The following is a 25,626-nucleotide window of genomic DNA, read 5'->3' as shown; positions in this document are numbered from 1 at the left end:
CCGCTAGATGCTAGTAGCACTCTTCTGGTTTTGACAACCAAAAATGGCTCCAGGTTGCCCGAGTCCCTTGGTGAGCAAAATTGCCCCTAGTTGAGAACCACTCAGTTAAACCCTGGGTAAAACTGAAATAAGTTTCTCTTTTACCAGAGCCTCTCTTTACTTGAAAACTTTGTTTCCTGGTAAAATGCAAAAATCCTAGTGGGCACTTTAAGACTGATTACAGACAGCATGAAAGAACACTGTGGTGGAAAGAACCCTGGACAGAAGATCTAAGTTTGAGTTTGCTGCTTAATAGCTATATGAAAAGTAACATTTCCCCTTTGAGATTTTGTGCCCTCTCTACCTTCCACTGCTCTTTTAATCAAAATCTTTTGTTTGGAAAGTGATATATAATAAAAATACCATTTTACTTTTGTAAAGTTTATAAAATGGTCTTCATATAAATTGATTATTAAGATAATATCACATTTTATAGAAGCTGAGGCTGGGTGATTTGCCCAGGCTTATATAGCTAATAAATGGTAAAAGTTAGGACTCTGAACCGGGTCTTCTGACTTTTTCTAGTACATGTTCCACCATAGCTGTCAGATGCTGAGTGGTTGATAAAGCTTTAATGTGTGACTGTTTCCTTGAGTATGCACTTAATGCAAAAATCTTAAACCACAATTGTTAATCTATAATTGTAACATCAGAAAGCCAGGGAAATGGTTGGTTGGGGGTAAAATGGTTTTCCTGGTGGCTAATCTAAGGTTGGTTCTAAATCATAGTAATTCCTCTTGTCTTTTTAAAAGTTTGTGGACTAATCCAGGCCCTAGATATGGATAAACCTTGCACTATTAATTTTCATGGAGTATGTGAGAAATACTTTTATTAGGACTATGACTTAAAAAAAAATTCAGGACTGTTGTCCCGCAAAAGCTCAATTCAGCCCTGCGCTTTGTCCTTGAGACTGTATGATCACCCTGACTCCAAAAGTCTCCTCATTATGCCACATCTCATTTAATACATGGAAGGTCTGTGAGAAAGAAAGATTGTCAGGCAAAAGTGGCATGAAGTTAAAGAACGTCCAGATGTATTTGGGAGCAATCAAATGGCGTTAAATACAAAATTAAAAAGTCAAAGATACAATATCTGCATATATTTGTAGGCTCTTCTACCACTTTTTAGTCCTTGTAGTTCAGCTTTTGTCTTGAGCTTAGAGTTTAATGCTTCGGTATTTTGCCTTTTAGGTAGAGTGCGGAGCTTAAGTACATCACTTTGGTCATTGACACACTTGACAGCGCTGCACCTAAATGACAATTACCTTAGTCGCATTCCACCTGATATTGCCAAGCTTCATAATCTGGTTTACCTGGATCTGTCATCCAATAAACTCAGAAGTTTACCAGCAGAACTAGGAAACATGGTGTCTCTCAGGTGAGGAAATATTATAGATATGACTTACTGTATAAAATTATAAATTTACTAAGTAAGAAAATTATGAGATGTTACTCATCTTACAGTAGGATTTCCATATGTGTTTGAAGATTAAATGATATAACCTGTCTAGGCGCAGTGCTTGAGTTGGCCTCCATTGAACATTTCTTTTCCATCCTTTAAATCTGGAGATTTCTGGCTAGAAGTGTGCTTGTATTACCAATTTCTTTTGACAGACTTGAGGTGGGGTGGGACTAAAATACTAAGTTTCGCTTTAGGCTCAAGTGTATGATAAGACTAATCAGAAATAATTGGGAAAATATGATTTGCTTATAAGTAAAACTTTTAGGGGCATATCTGTATTTTATAAGGCAAGGTATCCTTATATATTACAACTCCTTAAGGAAACCTTAAAACCTGATAATAAATGGATTTATTTCTAGTCCCTCAGGATTCTTTAAGGATTTCTTCATAGGAGAAGATTTCGTGGAATCTTAAGACCTCGTATAAATTTTTCCGGTAGAAACAAGGATTGCTATTCTATGTTGTTGATCTGCTGAGTAGTAATTTAAAAAAATTGCTATCATATGTTTAAAATTAAACATTTATATTGTTTTAGAATCTTGTTCCTCACCATCCCCTTACTGTGTTTCTGTTGGTTTCCTTTTTTTTAAAAGTACATTTTAGTTGTCTAATAAGAGGGCTGTTTATTTTTTCTATAGTCTGTCCAAATTTCATTGTCATAAACTCAGATTGTATCTATGCTGTTGTATTATCTATACTATCCTATGCTTAATTTTTAATGTTTATGTTCTCTGTTAGTGGTTGTTCATCATATGGTATCTTGATGAGATTATAGGTGTGATCAGTTATAAAAATTGATACAGGCAATTGGCTATTATAGTTAAATCCTGAAATTTTTTTAAAAAATTTAATTTTTTCTATGAATTAGACTAGGTTCAAGAGTATCTGTTATCTTTGGATATTAAGAATATCTGTCACTCTGATTTGCATCTGATAGGCATTTTTAGTGAGAGAGAAAACGGGGTGAGTTTAGCCTGAGAATGATATGCAATTCCTACAGCTTTAATAATCTGTGCTACAGGATGAGTAAATCATAGCAACACTGTTAACAATTGTGGCAATCACATATTTTGTAGTACTTCAATATTTCACAACATTTTTGGATGAGTGTATAGAAATGTGCCTTGAATGTAAACATCACTCATGATATGTTAGAGGGAATGTCAAGAGAACAATTGTAAATATTAATAAAGTTTGCTACATTAAACTAAAACAAATTTTTTTTTAACAGGGAATTGCTTTTAAATAACAATCTGTTACGGGTTTTGCCTTATGAACTTGGTCGGCTCTTCCAGCTACAAACTCTAGGTTTGAAAGGTGAGTGATTTTTAAAAAATGATAGCATTAACACTCAGTATTGAAGTGTTTTGAGCCTTTTAAAGGCCATTTTGGTTGCAATTATAGGTCTGGTTTTAGTATAATTTTGAGAATGTGACTGTGTTTTCTCTCGAAAGAAATGTGATTCTTCAGTATCAAATCGAACTTCAGGATTTCAACATGCTACCATCATTTTTTTTTTTTTTTTTTTGTGAGCAAGATCAGCCCTGAGCTAACATCCATGCTAATCCTCCTCTTTTTTTTTTTTTTTGCTGAGGAAGACCGACGCTGAGCTAACATCTATTGCCAATCCTCCTCCTTTTTTTCCTCCAAAGCCCCAGTAGATAGTTGTATGTCATAGTTGCACATCCTTCTAGTTGCTGTATGTGGGATGCAGCCTCAGCATGGCCAGAGAAGCAGTGTGTTGGTGCGTGCCCGGGATCTGAACCCGGGCTGCCCGTAGCACAGCGCGCGCACTTAACCGCTAAGCCGTGGGGCCGGCCTGCTGCCATCATTTTAACAAACTTGTATGAAGAGATTTTTGTGTTTTGTTTTTTATATTTTACCTTAATTTTCTATAAAACTCTGAAATTCCTTAGAGGAGGTATTTTAAATTAACACTGTAGTTTTTTCCCATTGTCCTTTTTTTTTTTTTATGAGTGATTTAATAGAATAAACCTTAACTTTAGCCAGAACGTCCCATGTCAGATTTTGATAGAGTAGATAAAATAGCATTGACATATTATATGATTATAAGAGGGAAAACATTATAACAGTAAAAATGAACTATACCAAATAAGTATAATTATGGGCATATTGGAGATATTGCAAGTTCAGTTCCAGACCACTGCAATAAAGCGAATATCACAATAAAGTGAGTCATATGAATATTTTGGTTTCCCAGTGCACGTAAAAGTTATGTTTACACCATACTGTAGTTTAATAAGTGTACAATAGCATTATGTCTAAAAAACAGTGTACATACCTTAATTTAAAAATACTTCATTGCTAAAAAAATGCTAACCATCCTCTGAGTCTTCAGCAAGTTGTAATCTTTTTGCTGGTGGAGGGTCTTGTAAAAAACCACAATATCTGCGAAGTGTGATAAAACCAGGTATGCCTGTATTCTAAATAAAATGTATTAATCCAAAATGCAGGCTCCTCTGACAATCTCATCTTAGTCAGTTTGAGATGAAAGTCGTACTCAATTCATATAAATACTGAAATTTGTATAATTTCCTCTTACGGCATAGGAAGAAGGGTTTATTTTGAATTCAGAGGACTAAATACAAATCTACTGTATTGGTTAAACATTTTACTCTGTGTTCATAAAGAATGAACATTAATCAAAGCCTTATAAAATACACACTTTCATATATCTTATTTTCCTTCTTCAAAGACTGAGTCTTTGTGAACATGTTCTGTTTGCATTTGCTTATATCATTTCATGGAACGTTAAGAATGAAGCCTGAATAAGAATGTAAAGAATGCTGACATTGGTTGAAATGACAGAAATGTGGTATTAGGCTTCCTTATGCAATTAACCCTTTGTAAATTGGATAATTATATGAATGATCTAAGTCTTGTGTTTTTAGGTTCTCTGCAAGATTTTATTGATATTTTTTAATCATGTATGAAGTGAACAGGGGATACTTATATCTAAAGTATTTTCTTGAGGGTTAACCTAAGGCATTTAAAATTTAACTGTTGGGACATTTCATCTTATTCTCTATATGCTAAATGTTATTCTTATAAATATAGTTGAAACAGCCATGTAGCTCGAGTTGGAGTGGGTGTAGGTCTGTTCCTTTTTATTAAAAAAAATGTAGAATGGTTGTCATTTTTTATAATTTTAGATTCATGAAATATGAAATTCACAATTTCATACTGATTATAATAAAATATTTTTTGTCTCTAAGAATACTATTTTTCTTACTTTTAACATCAATCAGAACAGCTGTTTTTCTCCTCCTAATATTGATGGAAAGTGCATCAATGACAAATGAATAATTTATTATTGAACCCAGTTGACTTGCCCTGTGTACCACATAACATTTGGGAAAAAGCAAATATTATATATCTTACTGTTTGTCATAACTCTATTCCATGATATCTCATATAGAGACATGTTCCCAGAAAACTTATACTGAGTATCAATTGAAGGAATCATTCTGAATATCTGTTATCCTCCTCAGTCCTTCATTCTATTTTACTAGTTAAAAATGTTAGTCTTCCAAACAACTGTCTTTGCCTGGCGTTCGATCCTAGTGTCCTTTTGTCTACTGAGTCACATTTGTTAAAATCTCTTCTTAGACCTCTGCTCTTTCATATTAGACACCAGCTCTGCCTTGCCAACTGTAATGTTTTGTTCTTGCCTATGGGTAAATTCCTTTTCATTAAACTTCAGTTTGTTCTATGGTAAATACCTATATGCAGTCCTTTTCTCTTTTGTGAAGATCTGTTTTTCTGGCAGTGCCACTTTCTCTTCAGATGATCCAGTACAGAAGAGAAAGGACCTTTCAGAAATGAAAGAAAACTAGAGCCCTTTTTACCTTCTTTCAAAAGTTTAAGATGGTAAAAACAGGATTGGTTTTATGAAGCGATTGAAGGAATAAAACGCCCCTAATGAATGGTAGCTTTATATTCTTAGGAAGGCAAAACATGAAATAATTTTTAATCAGTTTTAATAGCCACATAGTGATACTTCATGTCCAAAGAAAGGGGAGGGAGTGGAATGGAGCGTTTAAAATAGCACTGTGATGTGTTTAAAAGAAACAATGAGAATGGACTGCTTCTGAGAATCCATTTTGTCTTGAAATTGAGAAAAGGAGTGCCTCTTTTATATTTCCTTGTCTTCCTCTGAAACACAGATACTGAAATTTTGATAATAATTTTGATCATTCTGGCCCAGCAAGCTAACTTTTAGAAATTCTATTTTGAGATTGAGGGGTATGTATGAAGCGTAGGGTATTTGAGGAGTTAGAATAAGAAGGCCAATTTAAAAACTATAGACATGGCCAGTCCAGTAAGTTGGAAATGTTTTCTTAAGTCACTTAATAGAAAAATCCAAAGTGTATTAATTTTATGAAAGAAAGGGCATTAGTAAAAGCAATTCTCATACAGTTACTTTTAAATGATATAGAATTCATGTCCTAAGGTGTAAGGCAATACCTTCTCTGACATATGGGCCAAAGAGTTGTCCTCAGGCATTAAACACTGATGGTCTCAAGTCATAAAAAATTTAGAACTTCAATAATTGTGAACATTTCTAGCTTTCTTCCAAGAATTACTTATCTCCCTTAAAATAAAATGGACCATGACAGTAGAAGATTCTTTTACTTGTAGAATTTTTTGTTCATGAAATATAGTATGTAAGAATAACAACATACATTTTAAAGAAAATAAAATGAATAACTATGCATCCATTACCCAACCTTCTCAGTACCTTTTTAAAAAATACACTTCGAAAATCTAATTGTCATTCATGTAGGAGGCAGAGTACTTATTTCTGTGTTATGTAATGAGCTTCTGGAAACCAATAAGGAAAACAGTACTCTAGTAGAGAGCATATTAATAGTTTATATAAGAGGATATTCAGATGGCTCTAAAGTTATAGTAAGTTGATCAACTTTATGCAGAATAATAACAATGCAAATTGAAACTATACTCAATTTTCACCTACCAGATTGGAAGAATTCCAAAAATTTGATAAAATAACTGTTGGTGAGATTATTGGGAAATAGGCACAATCACACCTTGTTGGTGTAGATCCCCTGTAGCTCACCTTGTAAGTTTCCTGTGTGCCTTTTCATGATTACCTCTTCATCCCTTTTCCCAGAGGTTATCACTGTCCTGAATTTTGTGTTAGATATTCTTTACTTTTCTTTCAGTCATTCAACAGGTAGCGATGAGCACCTGTTATGTACCAGATACTGGGCTTATGTATGTATCTGTTATGAGTGTTTTAACTTCTATATAGATGGAATCCTACTGAATGTAATTTTCTGACTTGCTTTTTTCCAACTTTATGTTTTTACGATTCAGCCATGTTCATGCATGCATGTAATTGTAGTTTTGTTGCTGTGTTGTATTCTGATCTATGAATATACTGTAATTGATTCATTCTGCTATAGATATTTAGATTGTTTCTCCTTTTTTTGGCTACTATAATTAATGCAGCTATGAACATTTTTGTACATATCTCTTGATTAGAGTCCCTAGGAGTGGAATTGTTGGGTTGTAGAGGCCTGTATATCCTTAGCTTTATTAGGTAATGCCATAATGTTTTACAAAGTAGTTGTACTGAAATAGACTCCTCAAAATAATACAGTTTCTATTTTTGTCTTCTTCCCAACACTTAGTATTGTCATATTTTTAAAATTTTGCTCATTATTGAGTATGAATTAGCTTTTAGTTGTACTCTTAATCTGCATTTTCCTAATTGCTAGTGAGATTGAGCATCTTTTCATATATTTATTGGCTGTGTGTCTTCTGGGAAATTGTTATTGATGTCTTTTGCTCATTTTCACTCAGTTGTTTCTTATTGATTTGTAGGAATTCTTAACTTTTGTCTATTTTTTATTGTAAATACCTTATTTCACTCTGTGGCTTTTCTTTTTTGATATCTTTTAATGAATAGATTTGATATTTTTATTGTTTTCTTTTCTGATTAGTGCATGTTATGTCTAGTTTAAGAAACCATACCCTGCTCCGGTCAGAAATACGTTTTCCTATATTATCTCCTAAAAGTTGTAAAGTTTTGCTCTTCACAGTTCTTTCATTCATTTGGAATTGATTTTTTAATGTGGTATGAGGGGTCTAATTTTGGGAGGGATCTAATCTTGTTTTTCCCTGTGAATAACCAGTTGTCTCAACACCATTCATTGAATAGTTTTCTCTTTTCCCACTGGTAAGCAAAGTCACCTCTCTCATATATCAGCTATGTCTCAGTCTGTTTTTGGGATCTCCATTCTGTATATCCAGTAGTCAGTTTGTCTAATCTTGTACTAATTACTACATTATCATAATTTTGTTATTATGGCTTTATATTAAGACTTGATATCTGGTTTGGCAAGTCCCCTTAACGTTTTTCTTTCACAGTATCTTGGCAGTTTGGGTGTCTTGGATCTTCCTCATACTCAGAAACAGCTTGTTAAGTTTCCTAAAAAGTGCTGTTGGGACTTGGAAATTGCATTGAATTTCTAGATTAATTTAGGAAGAATAGACATCTTAATTTATATTGAGTCTTCCTGTCTATGAATTTGTATGCTTTCTCAATTTTAGTTCTTTTTTTTTGTGCAGTAGATCAGCCCTGAGCTAACATCCATGCCAATCCTCCTCTTTTTTTGCTGAGGAAGACTGGCCCTGGGCTCACATCTGTGCCCATATTACTCCACTTTGTATGGGACGCCGCCACAGCATGGCCTGACAAGCGGTGTCTTGGTATGCACCCGGGATCTGAACCCCGGGCCACCAGCAGCGGAGCGCGTGCACTTAACCGCTATGCCACGGGGCCGGCCCTATTTGGCTCTTATTTGTCTTTGCATAAAATTTTATAACTTTCTGCACACTGGTCAAGCACATCTTTTGTTGCATTTGTTTCTAGGTACCTTATATGTTTTTTGTTCCTATTGTAAACCTTGTCTTTTTTATTTTTAAAGTTGCTTTTTCTGCCTATTTGCTGGTGGAGTATAGAAATAAAATTTTTTTAAAAGTTGATCTTAGATCAGCCTTCTTGGCTAAATTCTCATTCTTTCTAAAAATTTGTCTGCAAATTCTTTTGGGTTTTGTATGCAGATAATTATAATGACAGTTTTGTTTCTTCCTTTCAAATTCCTGTATATTTAATTTCTTTTAATATACTGACTAGGATATTTAGTACAATGTTGAATAGAAGCATTAATACTGTGGGTATACTTCTATTTCCAATTTTAAAGGAAATACTTCTAATATTTTTTCCTTAAGAATGATACTTGCTCTATGTTTTTAGTGAAAAAATTTTCAGTTTTTAGAAGTTTCCTTCTATTCTTACTTTGCTAATCCTTATTCAAGTGCTGAATTTTATTAAGTGCTTTTCTGCATCATTGAGATGATTATATTATTTTTCTCATTTCCTAGATTGAGGTGGTAAATTACATGTATACATTTTTCCCAATTTAAACCACACTTACATTCCTGAGATAAAGCCAACTTGGTGCTTTTGCATACTGCTGGATTTATTTTAATATTTATCAAGAACTGTGAAGGCTCAGAGATTTTACTCTACTTACAAGCTAATAAGTTAACCAACTATTGTTTCATGGATAGTGGCAGAAGACATGAGATTCCTGGGTCAGAGACAAAAAACATTATCACTCAAGCAACAACATGGGCCCAGACAAACTCTATGTACACAGAGTTTGCATTGCAATTGAGTAATCCAGATCCAAGCGTCCAGCACTTTTCAAGCAAGCAGCAAATATTGTAGCAAACAGCAAAAAGTGAGTCTTGCTTCCCCAAGGGGACATGAGTTACTTGGAAGTATTGCCATGGTTGCCCTGACCTGTTGCCTATATAACTAGCTATAGACACTCCTCTGTATCAGGAGACAGATAAGCCTCAGAATCTGTCACACCAAGAATGAGGAGGGAAGCACAGGGTCCCTGGTGGACTGCCTCACCTAACAAAATTTTTTAGGAATTTTTCACATACATTCATGAGTAAGATAGACTTCTGTTTTTGTTGTTCTTACTCGGTTCTCTGAAAGAGTTGTGTAAGATTGAACTAATCTGTTCCTTGAAATTTTGTTGGAACAATTCTATAAAACTATCATTGCCTGGTGTTTTTTTTTTTTTTTGTGGAAGATATTTAACTACCACCTCAATATATTTGTAGTTTTTATTTATTTATTTATTATTATTATTATTTTTTAAAGATTTTATTTATTTATTTTTCCCCCAAAGCCCCAGCAGATAGTTGTCTGTCATAGCTGCACATCCTTCTAGTTGCCGTATGTGGGACGCGGCCTCAGCATGGCCAGAGGAGCGGTGCATCGGTGCGCACCCAGGATCCGAACCCGGGCCGCCGGCAGCACAGTGCGCGCACTTAACCGCCAAGCCATGGGGCCGGCCCCAGTTTTTAGAACTATTGAGATTTTCTAATTGTTAATGAGTCACTTTTGTTGGACCATATCTGAACTATTGGAATTTGTCAGCTTTTTAACTTTTCAAATTTATTTTCATAAGAAGTTCATAATATTCTCTTGATATATTTTCATCTATTTTTATGTTTTTTATTGAGGTAACATTGATTTATAACGTTATATAAATTTCAGGTATACATCATTATATTTCAAATTCTTTGTAGACTACATCGTGTTCATCACCAAAAGTCTAGTTGCCATCTGTCACCATACACGTGTGCCCCTTTACTTACCCCTTTCACCCTCCCCCCTCCTCCCCCTCTGGTAACCACCAGTCTCTTCTCTGTATCTGTGTGTTTATCTTTCATATATGAGTGAAATCATGGTAATTGTCTTTCTTCATCTGGCTTATTTTGCTCTCAAGGTCCATCTGTGTTGTCGCAAATGGCAAGATTTCATCTTTTTATGGCTGGATAGTATTCCAGTGTGTGTGCGTGCATGCGTGCATGCATGTGTGTGTGTGTACACTACATCTTCTTTATCCATTCATCCATTGATGGGCACTTAGGTTGCTTCTAAGTCTTAGCTATTATGAATAATGCTGCAGTGAACATCGGGATGCATATATCTTTTCAAATTAGTGTTTTTCTGTTCTTTGGATAAATACCCAGCAGTGGAATAGCTGGATCATATGGTAGTTCTACTTTTAATTTTTTGAGCAATCTCCATACTATTTTCCATGGTCTTGTACCAGTTCAACATCCCTAATTATTAGGGAAATGCAAATCAAAACTGTGATGATATATCACCTCATGCCTATCAGAATGGCTGTTGTTAAAAAGACAAGAAATAATGAGTGTTAGAGAGCATGTGCAGAAAAGGGAACCCTTGTACACTGCTGGTGGGAATGTAAATTGGTACAGCCACTATGGAAAACACTGAGTATTTTTAATACAGCTTATCATGTCTTCTTTGACTCTTCAGTTATTTAAAATTTCCATGCATGTGTGATTTTAAATTTAGCTTTCTTATTGTTAACTTTAAACTCCATTGCAGTTTAGGAAGTTAAGGTAGTCTGTATGAACCAGTTCTTTGACATTTGTTGATTCTTGCTTTATGGCCCCGTACATGATCAGTTTTTGTACATGTTTTACTGTATCTGAAAAGAATATTGTTTCTCTAATTGCTGGGCTCAGGTCTATATATTTGTCCATTAGATCAAGTTTGTTAGTTATATTGCTCAGATTTTCTGTATCTTTAGAATTTTTTGACTGTTTGCTTTTTTGATAATTAAGATATTTATGCTAAAATTTCCATTAAAATGGTGTATTTACTCATTCCCCATGTAGTTCAGTCAGCTTTTGATTTATATGCTTTCAGGTTATTTTATGAGATATACGAACTATACCTATATATTGCTGTGTATTGTGTATATTGCTATACCTTTGTTGAACCTGATATTAGGTTGTGAGCCTCTTTCTCCCTTCTTAGGGTTTTTGTCTCATAGTCTTTGTAGTCTAATATTATAGCTATGCAAGTTTTCTTTTGGTTAATGTTTGTCTAATGTATCTTTTTTTGTCCGTTTACTTTAAACCTTTCTGTGTACTTATGCTTAGGTGTATCTCTTACAAATAGTATATAGCTGGACTTATAATTTTTTTTTTTTTTTTGTGAGGAAGATCAGCCCTGAGCTAACATCCATGCCAATCCTCCTCTTTTTGCTGAGGAAGACTGGCCCTAAGCTAACATACATGCCCATCTTCCTCCACTTTATGTGGGACGCTGCCACAGCATGGCCTGACAAGCAGTGCATCGGTGCGCGCCTGGGATCTGAATGCGGGCCGCCAGCAGCGGATTGCGTGCACTTAACCACTACGCCATGGGGCCGGCCCCTAGCTGGACTTTGTTTTTAATCCAGTCAGACTTTATTTTGTTTTTAATGCATGAGTTCGCTTGCCTTACCTATTTTTTAATTTTTGATATTTTTGTGTTATTGCCATCCTATCTTTTCATTCCACTTTTTGTGTGATTTTTCTCTTCTTTTTTGCCTTTCTAAAAACGGGTTATTTTCCCCTTGTTTGTTTCTCTTGGTTTGGAATTTGTACATTCTTTTTCTGGACTCTTAGTGGTTACTCTTAAGATTGTACCTTGAATATACTTTTGAAAAAATTACATTTTTAGCAACTTTTTTACTAAGCTATAGTTTATATATAGTGAAATTCACCCCCTTGGTGAATGTTAATAGACATATGCAGTTGCATAACAACCACTACAATTGAGAAATAGAACTGTTCTATCACCACTCAAAATTCATTTGTGTCTGTTGAAGTCAACACCTTCTCCAACTCTTAGCCCTTGGCGGCTACTTTTCCAGAATGTCGTGTATGGAAACATACAGTATGTAGCCTTTTGAGTCTGGATTCTTTCGTTTAGCATAATGCATTTGAGGTTGATCCGTGTGGTTGTGTATATCAGTAATTTATTTCTGTTGCTGAGAATATACCACAGATTTTTATTTGTTCACAAGTTGAAGGACATTTGGGTTGTTTCCAGTTATGGGTGATTAGAAATGTAGGCACTATAAACATTTGAATATAGGTTTCTGCATGAAGTAAGTTTCTATTTTCCTTGGGCAAATACCTAGTCGTGGGATTGCCAGGTTGTATGATAGGTGTACAGTAAACTTCATAAGGAACTGCCAGACTGTTTTCTGTAGTGGCTGTATCATTTTGCATTCCCACCAAAAATATGAGAGAGTTTTAGTTGCTATGCATCTTTGTCAGCACTTGGTGTTATCAATATTTTTTACTTTTGCCATTCTAATAGGATGTAGTAGTATCTTGTGGTTTTAATTATCATTTCTCTAATGAATAATGATACAGTGTATATTTTCATGTGTTTATTTGCCATCTTTTGTCTAGTTTTGTTATTGAGTTGCATCTTTCTAATTACTGAGATTTGAGAGTTTATTATATATTCTGGATTCAAGTCCTTTTTAGATAAGTATTTAGCACCTATTTTCTCCCACTCTGTGGCTTGTATGTCTATCTTGTTTACAGGGCCTTTCAAAGAGCAATTTTCCATTTTGATGAAGTCCAGTTTATCATTTGTTTTCTTCTATGGATTATGTCTTTGATGTAATAACACCTAAGAAATCTTTGCCTTGCCCACGTACATGAAAATTTCCTTCTAGAAATTTTGAAGTTAAGTTTTACATTTAGATCTATGGTGTATTTTGAGTTAATTTTTGTATATGGTGAAAGGTCTGTTCTTTTGCATATGTACATCCAGTCCAGCACTATTTGTTGCAAAGATTATACTTTCTACATGGATTGCAACTTTGTCAAAATTCAATTGACTGAAATATATGTGGGTCTACTGCTAGATATTCTATTCCGTCCCACTGATCAATACCGATACCAAAATGTTTGATTACTGTAGCTTTATGATAAGCCTTAAGATTATGTAGTATGAGTTCTCCAACTTTGTGGTTATTTTTCACAGTTGCTTTGACATCTCTAGATGCTTTGCATTTCCATATAAATTTTAGAACCAGCTTATGATTTCTGCGAAATATACCGCTGGAATTTTTATTGGGATTGTGTTGAATATGTGCGTCAGTTTGGGGATATTCAGTATCTTAATCTTGTGACTTAATATTGCGTCTTCCAATCTATGCGTACAGTCTCTCTCCCCATTTATGCAGCTCTTCTTTACTTTTATTTCTTTAATGTTTTGTAGTTTTCAGCATGCAGATCTTGCATATATTTTGCTAGATTTATATTTATTTGATATTTTTGATGCTATTGTAAATGATGCTGCTTTTTAAATTTCCAATTATTCATTGATATTGTATAGATTTAAAATGCAATTGATTTTTAAATATTTTGGCATTATCTTTTGCCATATTTGTAAACTTATTACTTCTAGGAGATTTTTACAAACTTTTAATCTGTGAATAAAGACTGTTTCGTTTCCTCCTTTCCAATATGTGTTCTTTTAATTTGTTGCCTTATCACACTGGCTAGGACAATAGAAGTGATGACAGTGTCCATCCTTGCCTTGTTCTTGATTTTAGGGGAAAAGCACTCAGTCTTTCACTATTAATTATATCAGCTGCAAGTTTCTTGGTAGATGCCTTTTCAGGTTAAATAAATTTCCTTTTATTTCACATTTACTGAGGATTTTTGTCATTGATGCAAGTTGAGTTTGGTCAAATACTTTCTCTGCAACTGTTCAGATGATAATATAACTTTTCTTCTTTTGTCTCTTTATATGCTGTATTACATTGATGGATTTTCAAATGTTGAACCAGCCTTTTATTCCCATTTTAAATACCACTTGGTCATTATATATTCTCTTTAATACATTGTTGGATTTGATTTGCTAGTATTTTGTTGAGGATTTATACATTTATGATCATAAGACATATTGTTCTGTAGTGTTTTTCTTACAATGTCTTTGGTTTGATATCAGAATACTGCTGACCTCATAAAATGAATTGGAAAGTGTTACTAACGCTTTTTTTTTCCTGAAAGAGTTTGCATAACATTTGTATTATTGTTTTCTTAAATGATTGTTAGACTTTTCCAATAGTACCAATGGGCCTGGAATTTTCTTTGTTGAAAGGTTTTTAACTACTAATTCAGTTTCATTGGTACAGGACTTTTTTTCTTAGAATAGCTATTCTCTTTTGGTTACTGTTTGCGTGGCATACCTTTTTCTCTTCTTTTACTTTCAACCTATTTGTGTCTTTGAATCTATAGTGTGTCTCTTGTGGACAGCATATAATTGTCATGTTTTATTCATTCTGCTAATTGTTGCTTTTTAACCAGAGTTTAATCCACTTAGATTTAATGTATCTGCTGATAAGGTAGGATTTATGTCTGCCGTTTTGCTATTTTTTTGTATGTCTTATGTCCTTTTTGTTCCTCTGTTCCTCAATTAATGACTTTTTTTGTGTTAAATGGATATTTTCCAGTGTACCAATTTAATTACCTTGTTTCTTTTGCTATATTATTTTGAATTATTTTCTTAGTTGGCTATCCTGGGGATTACAATTAGCATCTTAGTTTATAGAAGTGTAATTTGGATTAATATCAATTTCAATAATATAAGAAAACTTTGCACCTATAGCTCCAATTCACTTATCTTTTATGCTGTTATTGTTACGAATATCATCTTTATACATTGTGTCCCCATTAACACAGATTTATAATTATTGCTGTATGCAGTTGTCTCAGATAGGAGGAAAAAAGAGTTAAAAACAAAAATTACATTTATACTGTCTTTTATATGTACCTTATATAGTTATCTTTACTAGTACTCTTTAGTTTTTCATGTGGATTCAAGTCACTCTCCACTACTCTTTCATTTCAGCCTGAAGGAATCCCTTGAGTATTTCCTCCAGGGCTGGTCTCTTAGCAACAAACTCACTCAGTTTTGTTTTATTTAGGAATGTCTTAATTTCTCCTTAATTTTGAAGGATAGTTCTGCTAGATATAGAATTCTTAGTTCACTTTCTCTTCCAGTACTTTGAATATGTCATTCTACTGCGTTTTGGCCTCCATGGTTTCTGATGAGAAATCAGCTGTTAATTTTATTGAGAATCAGTACATGATGAGTCACTACTCTGCTGTTACTTTCAACATTTTCTCTTTGTCTTTCCACAGTTTTGTTATAATTTTTCTGGGTGCAGATCGCTTTCATTTTATCCTTCTTGGAGTTCACTGAGCTTCTTGTTTGTGTATATTAATGGTCTTCATCAAATTGGGGATGCTTTTGGCCATTATTTCTTCAAATATTTTTTTCCTGTTCTTTTCTCTTCTCCTCTGGGACTCCCATTATGCAAGTCTTCATGCACTTGATGTTGTCTGATAGATCTCTGAGCTTTGTTAATTTTTCTTCATTCTTTTTTCTTTATCTTCCTCAGGCTATATAACCTCAACTGATCTATCTTCAAATTCACAGTTCCTTTCTTCTACCTGTCTAATACTGCTCTTGAGCCCTTCTGGTGATTTTTTTCATTCTGCTTTTCAACTTTATAATTTCTATTTGGTTCCTTTTTATAATTTTGATTTCTTTTTCAAGATTTTCTTTTTGGTGAGACATCATTCTCATACTTTTAATTCTTTAGATGTGGTGTTCTCTATCTCTTTGAACATATTAAAATAGTGGATTTTTAAAGTCTTTTCTGGTCATGCCTCAGGTACAGTTTTTATTGTCCTTGGGTTTCTATTGATTGCTTTGTTTTCCCCGTGTATGGGACATATACTGTCTTGTTTCTTTGCATGCTTCATAATTTTTTTGTTAAGAACTGGACATTTTAAATAATGGGGCAACTCTGAAATCAGAATCTCTACCCTTCCCAAGGTTGTTTGTTGTATTTGTTGTTGTATTTATTGTTTGTTGCTTTAGTGACTTTTCAGAACTAATTCTGTAAAGTTCATATTCTTCGTCATGTATGGCCATTGAAGTCTCCGTTCAGTTTAGTGGTCTGCTAATGCTTGAACAGAGATTTCCTTAAATGCCTGGAACCAATAAATCTCCCACTCTTGGCCAAGTGGCTCTGTGTGTGTTTTGGGGCTCATCTGTATTACTCAGCCAGGAAGTTTATAATTCTGTCTTAGCCTTCACTTCCTACTTGTGCAAAGCCTCAAGGTCAGACAGAGGTGAGAGTTTAGTCTGGTTTTAGGTCTTTCCTAAGTTTGTGCTTAGCCCTCCACGTACGTATAACCTTCTAGATTCCTAGTAATACATCAGAGCTTTTCAAAGCCCCTATTGACATCTTATTCCCAAGCTTTTCCTTTTAACCTTTTGGGTTGGTCTACCGTTTGCTTCAACTGTTTCCGTGACCTCAGGCAGCCATGAAGTTAAAACATTTGCCGGTGATGATTTCCTCAGACTTGCCCCTAACCCACTCCCTTGTCCTCCAGGTAGAAGTCTTTTAGCGCTATGCAAGAGTGAAGGAACCACCACAAAGGTCAGACAATGACCTGTCTTTGAGAATGAGGCTTTGAAAGATCTCTAGCTCAGTTTTGGTTGCTCCAGCCCTGGCAGTGAGGAACCAGGAAAAGCTAAAACTCCATAAATTGCTTTCATTACACATATGCTGCCTTTTTACTTGAATAAACGCTCCTGAGTTGCTGTAATCATTTGGTTAATTTTCAGAGGTCTGAAATAGTTCATTCTGACAATTTTTACTAGGTTTTTTTTGTTGTTGTTGTTACTGTTTTTATGGAGGGGCAAATTTTTGGAGGTCCTTACTGTGCCATTTTGGCTGAGTTTTCTTTCTTTTGAGTGAGCTGTGGTAGTTTCTGTCTTTTAAGGAATTCTTCTAAGTTGTTGAATTTATGGACATAAAATTTTCTTTCTTTCTTTTTTTTTTTTTTGAGGAAGATTGGCCCTGAGCTAACATCTGCCAATCCTCCTCTTTTTTTGCTGAGGAAGACTGGCCCTGGGCTAACATCCATGCCCGTCTTCCTCCACTTTATATGGGATGCTGCCATAACATGGCTTGACAAGTGGTGCATCAGTGCGCACGCCTGGGAGCCGAACCAGCAAACCCTGGGCCGCCGCAGCGGAGTGCACACACTTAGCCGCTTGCGCCACTGGGGCAGCCCCTGAAATTTTCTTAATATTCCCTATCCTTCTAATGTCTCAAGGGCTGTTCCCTTTTTCATTCTTGATATTTATAAGTTGTGTCTTTTTGTCCTTGTCAAAGATAGGTTTATCAATTTTATTTCCTCTTTTTCGAAGTACCATCTTTTAGGTTCAGTAGTAATCTGTTGTGTTTCTGTTTTAAATTTTATTAATTTCTGCTCTTATGCTTATTAATTCCTTCCTTCTGGTTTCTTTGGGGTTCATTTGCTCTTTTTTTTTTAGATTCTTAAAAATGGAAGTTAGATCATAGATTTTAGATCTTTCTTTTCTAATATAAGCATTTAACACTGTAAATTTCCCTCTAAACACTGATTGGCTGCATCCTACAAATTTTGATGATGTGTTTTCATTTTAATTCAATTAAAACATTTTAAAATTCCCTGTGACTTCGTCTGTGACCCATGGATTATTTAGAAGTGTGACATTTAATTTTAAAGTACTTGGGACTTTTCCAGATGTCTGTCTCTTATTGATTTCTAGTTGTATTTTGTTATGGTCAGATAGTATGCTTTGTATGATTTCATTTCTTTTAAATATGTTATAGTTTGTTTCTGGCCCGAAATATGGTCCTTCTTGGTCAGTGTTCATGTGCACTTGAAAAGAATGTATATTTTCCTGTTTTTGAGTAGAATATTGTATAAATATCAGTTAGGTCAAGTTAGTTGACAGTGTCCTTCTGGTCTTCTCCATCTTTATTAATTTTCTCTTTACTTTCTCTGTCAATAACTAGTGGAGGAGTGTTGAAGGCTTACATACCTTCTTGCAATTTTTGGAGCTATTATTCCACTGTATTGTAGCTTCCATTGTTGCTAATGAATTTTGTTGCCATTCTCATGTTTTTTTCTTTTGAAGTAATTGGTCCTTTTTCCCTGTCTGGTTTTAAAATCTTCTGTTTGCTATTGGCATTCTCTAGTTTTCAGTACAATGTAAAATGAAATCCTTTCATAAACTTCTTTGTATACATTGTGCTTCTTGTGTCAGTTTATTTTTTTAGAAATTAGCTTTTGAGAGTTTGCAGCCTTTTTCTTTTCAAATATTATTGCCTTTTCTCACTTCTCTCTGTAATCTCTCTTTCTGGCTAGGAGTTAGTCTTTGTTTATTATTTGCTATAGCTGTGTGTCAGAATCTAAAATCTCCTCTAGTGTCCTTGTTTTTATCTCCTCTGTTATATTTGGGTTTTCCTGCAGTTCTTTTAGCTGCAGTCCTCTCTTGTTGTACAGGAGCTCTACTGATGTGGTGGTAAGGTGTGGAAGGAGAGGAAGAGTCCTGTAGTTCAATGATTAGGTCTCAGTCTTTTAATGAGCCTGAGTTTGGTATTGCCTTCCCCCCCCTCAGGCTAGAGGGGGCTAGAGTATGGGGTTATTTCTCTTACCCTAGCTTGGTGAGGCTTTGGTAAAACCCTACTTGCTTTTATTCTGGTAAAATAGTTTCCCTTGTGGGCAGGACTTGTTAAGGAGGACGTTACTTTTCTCCTCCCCTGCCGGAAACATGAGGGGATTTTTCTCCAGTCCTGACTTTTACCTCCAGGAAAGTGTGGCGGCTCCGAAGACTGAGTCCCCTCAAGTTTTTAACTCTCAAGCTAACCTCTGAGCCTCCAGCAATTTGTCAATTATGATTCAAAGTGTTCTAACCGATAATAGTTCCAGTTCTGGGCTTCTGCATCTGGGCTTCTCTTCACAGTAGGCTGTAATTCTCTGTGTCTGCCTGTTTGTGTTCAGGGCATCAGTTTGCCCTATGACCTCAGTTGTTAGGGCAAGAGTGACAACTTCCAAGCTCTTTACATGTTGGACTAGAAATGGAAGTCTTATGCTCTCTTTCTAGAGCTCTGATTTAATGTATATTAAGATTTCTTATTTTAACTCCGTTATCTTTTACTGTCTCATGTTTTACATCTTTTTAACACTCAGTGATGCATTTTGGGTAATCTCTTTTAATTTATTTTTTCTGTTCACTAACTTCATTTTCAACTGTTCTAATCTACTGCCTAACTCATTCATCATGGTTTTTTTTCCTAGTACTTTATTGAGTTACAGTTACATACACTAAGATACTCAAATACTGAAGTATGCAGCTTGACTAATTTTGACAAAAGTATGCATATGTAACCACTGCCTGGTTCAAGATATTGAGCACTTCTGTCACCCCAGGAAGTTTCCTTTTCCTACTATCAAGTCAATTGGAAACTGCCAACCAGATTTTCACCATAGTTATACCCTTCTATACTTCCACCAACAATTTATGAGAGTTCCCAGTACTCTACATTTTTTCTAACACTTTGTTGCTCAATAGTTTTTAATTTTAGCCATTCTGGTGGGTGTGCGTTACATTGAAGATTTTTGTCTGTTTAATAGTTAGAACCTTCATTTCTGGAAGTTCCATGGTTTTTGTTTTTTTAAATCTATATTTGCTAGACTTGTTGCGTGCTTGTCGTCTTTATTTCTTAAGGGAATATATAGACTGTTAACAATAGCTTATTTTTTGATAGTTAATAAATCTGTACTCCTAGTTCTCAGATATCCCTGATCACTATCATAAAAAAATTCGTATTTTCCTCTCACATTGCACTAACTCATCTTCGTGTAATAGATTTTCTTTTCATTTGAAATATCCTCCTTCCCTCCTTATGTAATATAAGTATTCTAATTAGGAAGACCCTCCCTCTTTTTTATGCTATCACTCATTCTTTCTCATACAAGGCTTTTTGTCCCTCAATTAGAATATTGTCTTCAAAGATAAATATAGAACCTATAAGGGTTACTTCAAGGTGCTGAGTTGTGGTATTACTTTAGAAGCGACCAGGATTAATTTATGTATGTTGATGCATATATGTGATTTTGACAAACGTAAATTATAGGTATACAGTATAACTCTTTTAAAGTTTTTCTTATGACTATCTTAACAAAGAGAGTATTTCTTTAAATTTATGTAATTTCTTTAAACTTATATAACAGATTAAATACAGTAAATTCAATTTAGAAAATTAGTATTTTTTATTGTGTACATTTGTCTGGTCTTGCAGTTCTAAGTCTTACAGATTTTATTTTTATCTTCTGTTTTAGGCAATCCTTTATCACAGGATATTCTCAATTTATACCAGGACCCAGATGGAACCCGAAAGCTACTGAACTTCATGCTTGACAATCTTGCAGGTAACTATTATTGACAAAGTAGTGAACTCTACAGATATTACTGCTAGCTCATATGTCACATGTTGCTTAAGAGGATCTGACTTATTTTTTATAACTGCTTATAAGTTTGGATTTCTGCCATTAGTATATCTCATGGTAGTGGGACATTGTTCTTTTCATATACTGAGTGCTTTTTATTTACCAAGCAATACATTAGGAGCTGTAGTTACATTATCTTGTTTAATCTTTCTAAGAACCTACGAGGTAGGAATTTTTACTGGCATTGTATAAATGCAAATTCTGAGATTCAGAGAATAAAGTAATTTACCCAAGTTACACAGCTGATTAATGCCAGAGCTGTGAACCCAAGATTTTCTTACTCTTAATCACAAAGATACATAGTTAGCAATTGTTTGAATTTGATGCAGATTATGTGGAACCCACACATTGTACACATTTTAATTAAGAACACCGGATTTATCTGACTAAAATAGTTGTATTCCAAATGAAAATTTTTTTATATAAGAAAGCTATTAAGTATTTGACTTAAAACATTTTTTTTTGCTTAAGCACTCAAAATAAGGGTTCAAGTGTGGAGATGCTACTACATTCAGATATTTTTCTTAGAAGAATGTCTTTCTAATATACAGAACCCTGAAACAGAGCTAGAGAAGTCTAGATTCCAGCATAGAAGCCATCATCATAATATTTTGGTTATATACTCTTTAATTCTCTCCATCATAGAAGACACCTACATACAAAATTTAAAAAAAATAGTAAGATTTACAATAAGGTAAAACCAAAGTAATATTATCTAAAAAATTTTTATCTAAAAAAGACTAAAATTGATTGATAGGAGAGAGAGAAACTTATTAGAGAGGTTCTTTTAGTAACAAATTAAGAATATGTGGCAGTTTAAGCTGTATATGTAATGTGTGTATACTATTTCCTTCTTGCTTTAAAATTAAATATCTCTCTTGTCTGTATAGATGTAGTCAGTTGACCCAGACGTATGTCATGTGTGTGTGGTGTGTATATCTGTGTAATTTTTAAGGAGTTCTTCATATGTTTTAGATATAAGCCATTTGTTGGTATATATGTTGCCAATACCTTCTCCCATGCTGTTTGCTTTTTCACTCTCTCAATTTGTTTTTTGATGAACAGAAAAATTTTAATATAATTGAATTTATTGTTCTTTTCTATCATGGAACTGCTTTTGTGTCATTTCAGAATTTCCCTCTACCTCAAGCTCATGAATGTATTCTCCTATGTTATTATCTAAAAAGTCCATTTTTTACTTGTAACATTAAGAGCTATAATCTTCCTGGAATTGAAGTTTGTGTAACAGAGGAGTCAATTTTCATAACTTTTCATGTGTGTATTAAATTGATCCTGAGCCATTTATTGAAAAGACTGTCCTTTCATTACTGATTTTTAGTACCATCTTTGTCATAAATCATTAATGTATATATGGGTCTGTTTCTGGATTCTGTATTGTCTAGTCTCTTCCACTAGTCTTTATAGCAATATAGCAGTCTTTAATTATGGTAGCTTTATAAAAGGTCTTAAGATTCAGTAGAGTATGTCTCCTTCCTTGATTTGATTCGAAAGTCTTGGCTAGTTTTGGCCCCCATACTTCTTTTACCTTGTGTTTTCATTAAAATTGTTAGAATCAGCTTTTCAAATTTCTCCCTTACCCAAAATGTAGGGAATATATTGAATCTGTAGATTGCTTTGGGAAAAACTGATGAACACTGGGTCTTCTAATCTAACAATGTATAATATTCTTTAATTTATTGTGCCTTCTCTAATTTATCTCAATGTTGAGTTTTAGGTTTCTGTAGTGGTCTTACATGTCTTTTTTTATTAACATTTGTTCTAGGTATTGATTTTTCTTGATGCTCTTAGAGTCTTTTTGAAATGTTAATGATTATTGCTGATTTATGAAATACAGTTGAGTTTTGTATATTTATTGATATTCAGCCACCTTGCTAAATACTTGCTAAATGCCTTTGGTAAATACATATTCAGCACTTTGCTAAACTCTTTTTAATCCTAATGCATTTTTTATTTCAATTTATATGTTCATATCATCTGCAAATAATAACACTTTTATTACTCTCTAATTTTTGTATCTTTTATTGCTTTTTCTTGCCTTATTGCAGTTGCTAAGACAGCCAGTAAAATGCTAACTAAAAATGGTGATAATGGACATCTTTGTCGAATTTCATAATTTATTAGCTTTTAATAATTTATGATTAAGTATGATGTTCTGTGTAGTTTTTGTATAGATAACTTTTATCAGATTAAGGAAATTTTCTTCTATTCTTAGTTTGCTAGGAGAGTTTTTATTTTTTAATATGAATAAATGTTGAATTTTATCAAATGTCTTTCCTCTATTGAGATGAATATATAATTTTGTCCTTTATTCTGTTAATTTGGTAAATGTACCAGTTGTTTTTCATATTATACCACCTTTGTATTACTGGAATAAACCCAAGTAGGTTGTAATATATTATTATCCTTTTTATATATCCTTGTATCCAGTTTGTTAATATTTTACTCAGGATTTTTTTGCATGTGAGTTTGAGTGAGATTGGCCAGTAATTTTACCTTTCCTTAATATCCCTGTCAAGTTTTGATATAAAGGTTAAACTGGCCTCATAAAATTTATTGGGAAGTAGTTTTTCATTTTATATCATTTAAGAGTTTATTTAAGCTTGGTATCCCTTCTTTCTTAATGTTTGGTAGAATACATCTGAACCTGGGGTTTCTTTTTAGGAAGTTTTCAATTATTGATTTAATTTCTTTAATGACTATAGTACTGTTCTGATTTTCCATTTCTCTTTTTATCAATTTCTGAAAGTTGTGTTCTTTGGTATTTTGCCCCTTTTATCTAAATCTTCAAGTTTTTTGACACGAAGTTATTCAGAATATCTTTTTATGATGTTTTAATGTCCATTTGATGTATAATAATGTCTCTTTTCCATTCCAGATATTAGTTATTTATTTTGCCTCTATTTACTTCATGCATAGTCTTGCCCACAGATTTATCAGTATTTTCTTTGAAGAAAAGAGCCAATTTTTAGCTTTGTTGTCCCCTATTATATATATAGATATATTTTTGATATCAGTAATTTATCTTTATTTCTTCGGATTTCATTTGTGTTCTTTTTCTACCTTCTTAACATTTAAATCATTAAGTCTTAGACTTTCTTTTTTTTTTCCAAAGCCTTCATTTATAAATCTCTCTCTAAACATGGGTTTTAGCTGCATCCCACAAGTTTTAATTTGTATTATTTTCCATTATCTTCAGGTCAGCGTATTTTCTAATAGCCCTTATCATTTCTTCTTTGACTAATGAGTCATTTAGAAGTTTTTTTCTTTATTTCTAGGGGAGTTGTAGTTTTCTTTGTCATTGATTCCTAGCTTTTGAATTCCATTGTGGCCAGGGAATGTACTCTGATTGATTTAAATTTTTAAAATGTGTTATTTATTACCTAGTACAAGGTTAATTTTCGTAAATGTTAAGTATGCGTTTAAAAAGAATGTGCATTCTGTAGTTACTTGGTGCTGCAGTCTATATATGTTAAAGTTCATTAGTTATTTGAATGTGTTGTATATGCTTAGTGATTACTTTGTTTTTATTCATTACTGATAGAGCTATGTTAAAATCTCCCACTTTGATTGTAGATGTTTATTTCTTCTTGTAGCTCTTGTAGCCTTTTTCTTTCTTTCTTTTTTTTTTTTGTGAGGAAGATCAGCCCTGAGCTAATATCCACACCAATCCTCCTCTTATTTTGCTGAGGAAGACTGGCCCTGGGCTAACATCTGTGCCCATCTTCCTTCACTTTATGTGGGATGCCACCACAGCATGGCCTGACAAGCGGTGCATCAGTGTGCGCCCAGGATCCGAACCCAGGCCGCCAGCAGAGGAGCGCGTGCACTTAACCGCTATGCCACGGGGCCGGCTGCTCTTATAGCCTTTTAATTGTAGATTTTGAGTGTCTGTTTTCATGGGTTCCATCATTCTGGTTATTTGAAGCTTTTATCGTTATGTTCTTATTACTTTGATATTAATATAGTTACATGAAAAATTATAGCTATACGAGTTCTCTTCTGGTTAGAATTTGCACTGTGTATCTTTTTGTGTTCTTTTATGTTTAACTTTTCTGTTTCTCTATATCTTAGTATTTCCTTCTGTCTGCTTGCTTTGGTTTTATTTTGTTCTTTTTCTTGTTTGAAGTAAAAACTGAGGTTGTTGATTTGAGATCTTTCCTCTTTTTTGATGTAAGCATGTAGCATTATAAATCTCCCTTTCAGAACTACTTGAGCAGCATCCCTCAAATTTTGGTGTGTTGTATTTTCATTGTTTAATGTATTTTTTAAAATTTCCTTTCAGACTTCCTCTTTGACTCATGGATTATTTAGAAATGTGTTGTTTAATTTCCTATTGTATTTCTGTTATTCTTGTTTGATTCCAGTCTGGGACCAGTTAGAAAACCTATTCTGTATTATTTCAGTTTCTTCAAATTTGTTTGTTTTATTGTCTGTCTTGGTGAGTGTTCCATGGGTGCTTGAAAAAGTGTATATGCCATAGTTGTTGGGTGGAGTGTTCTATAAATGTAAATTAGATCATTTTTGTTGTTGGTGGTGTTCAGTTCTTCTCTGTCATTTGTAATTTTCTATCTAGTAGTCCTATCAAATGCTGACATTTTAGGGTTGAAATCCCCAACCATAATTGTGGATTTGTCTATTTCTCTTTTCAGCTCTGTTAGTTTTTGCTTCATGTATTTTGAGGCTGTGTTGTTTGGTGTATACATACTTAGGATTGCTACATCTTCTTGGTTTGATTGATCCTTTTATCATCATGTAATGACTTTGTTTCTAGTATTTTCT

General features: G+C 33.8%; 1 protein-coding gene across 3 annotated transcripts in view; it reads left to right on the top strand.

Moving 5' to 3' along the window:
• The window catches only part of CNOT6L (CCR4-NOT transcription complex subunit 6 like), a 107,200-nt gene that overhangs the window by 43,945 nt on the left and 37,629 nt on the right, over positions 1–25,626 (top strand). For all 3 annotated transcript variants that reach the window (XM_087434470.1, XM_087434472.1, XM_087434471.1), the window contains exons 3-5: positions 1,230–1,416; positions 2,732–2,817; positions 20,659–20,748. In XM_087434470.1, coding sequence (XP_087290596.1) covers positions 1,230–1,416; positions 2,732–2,817; positions 20,659–20,748 — 363 coding nt within the window. The remainder of the gene's footprint in view (positions 1–1,229; positions 1,417–2,731; positions 2,818–20,658; positions 20,749–25,626) is intronic.

This window comes from Ceratotherium simum, chromosome 8, assembly GCF_057802395.1.
Source record: "Ceratotherium simum simum isolate JZ-2026a chromosome 8, ASM5780239v1, whole genome shotgun sequence".
NCBI classification, from domain to species: domain Eukaryota; kingdom Metazoa; phylum Chordata; class Mammalia; order Perissodactyla; family Rhinocerotidae; genus Ceratotherium; species Ceratotherium simum.
This window is presented reverse-complemented; position numbering and strand designations above follow the sequence as displayed.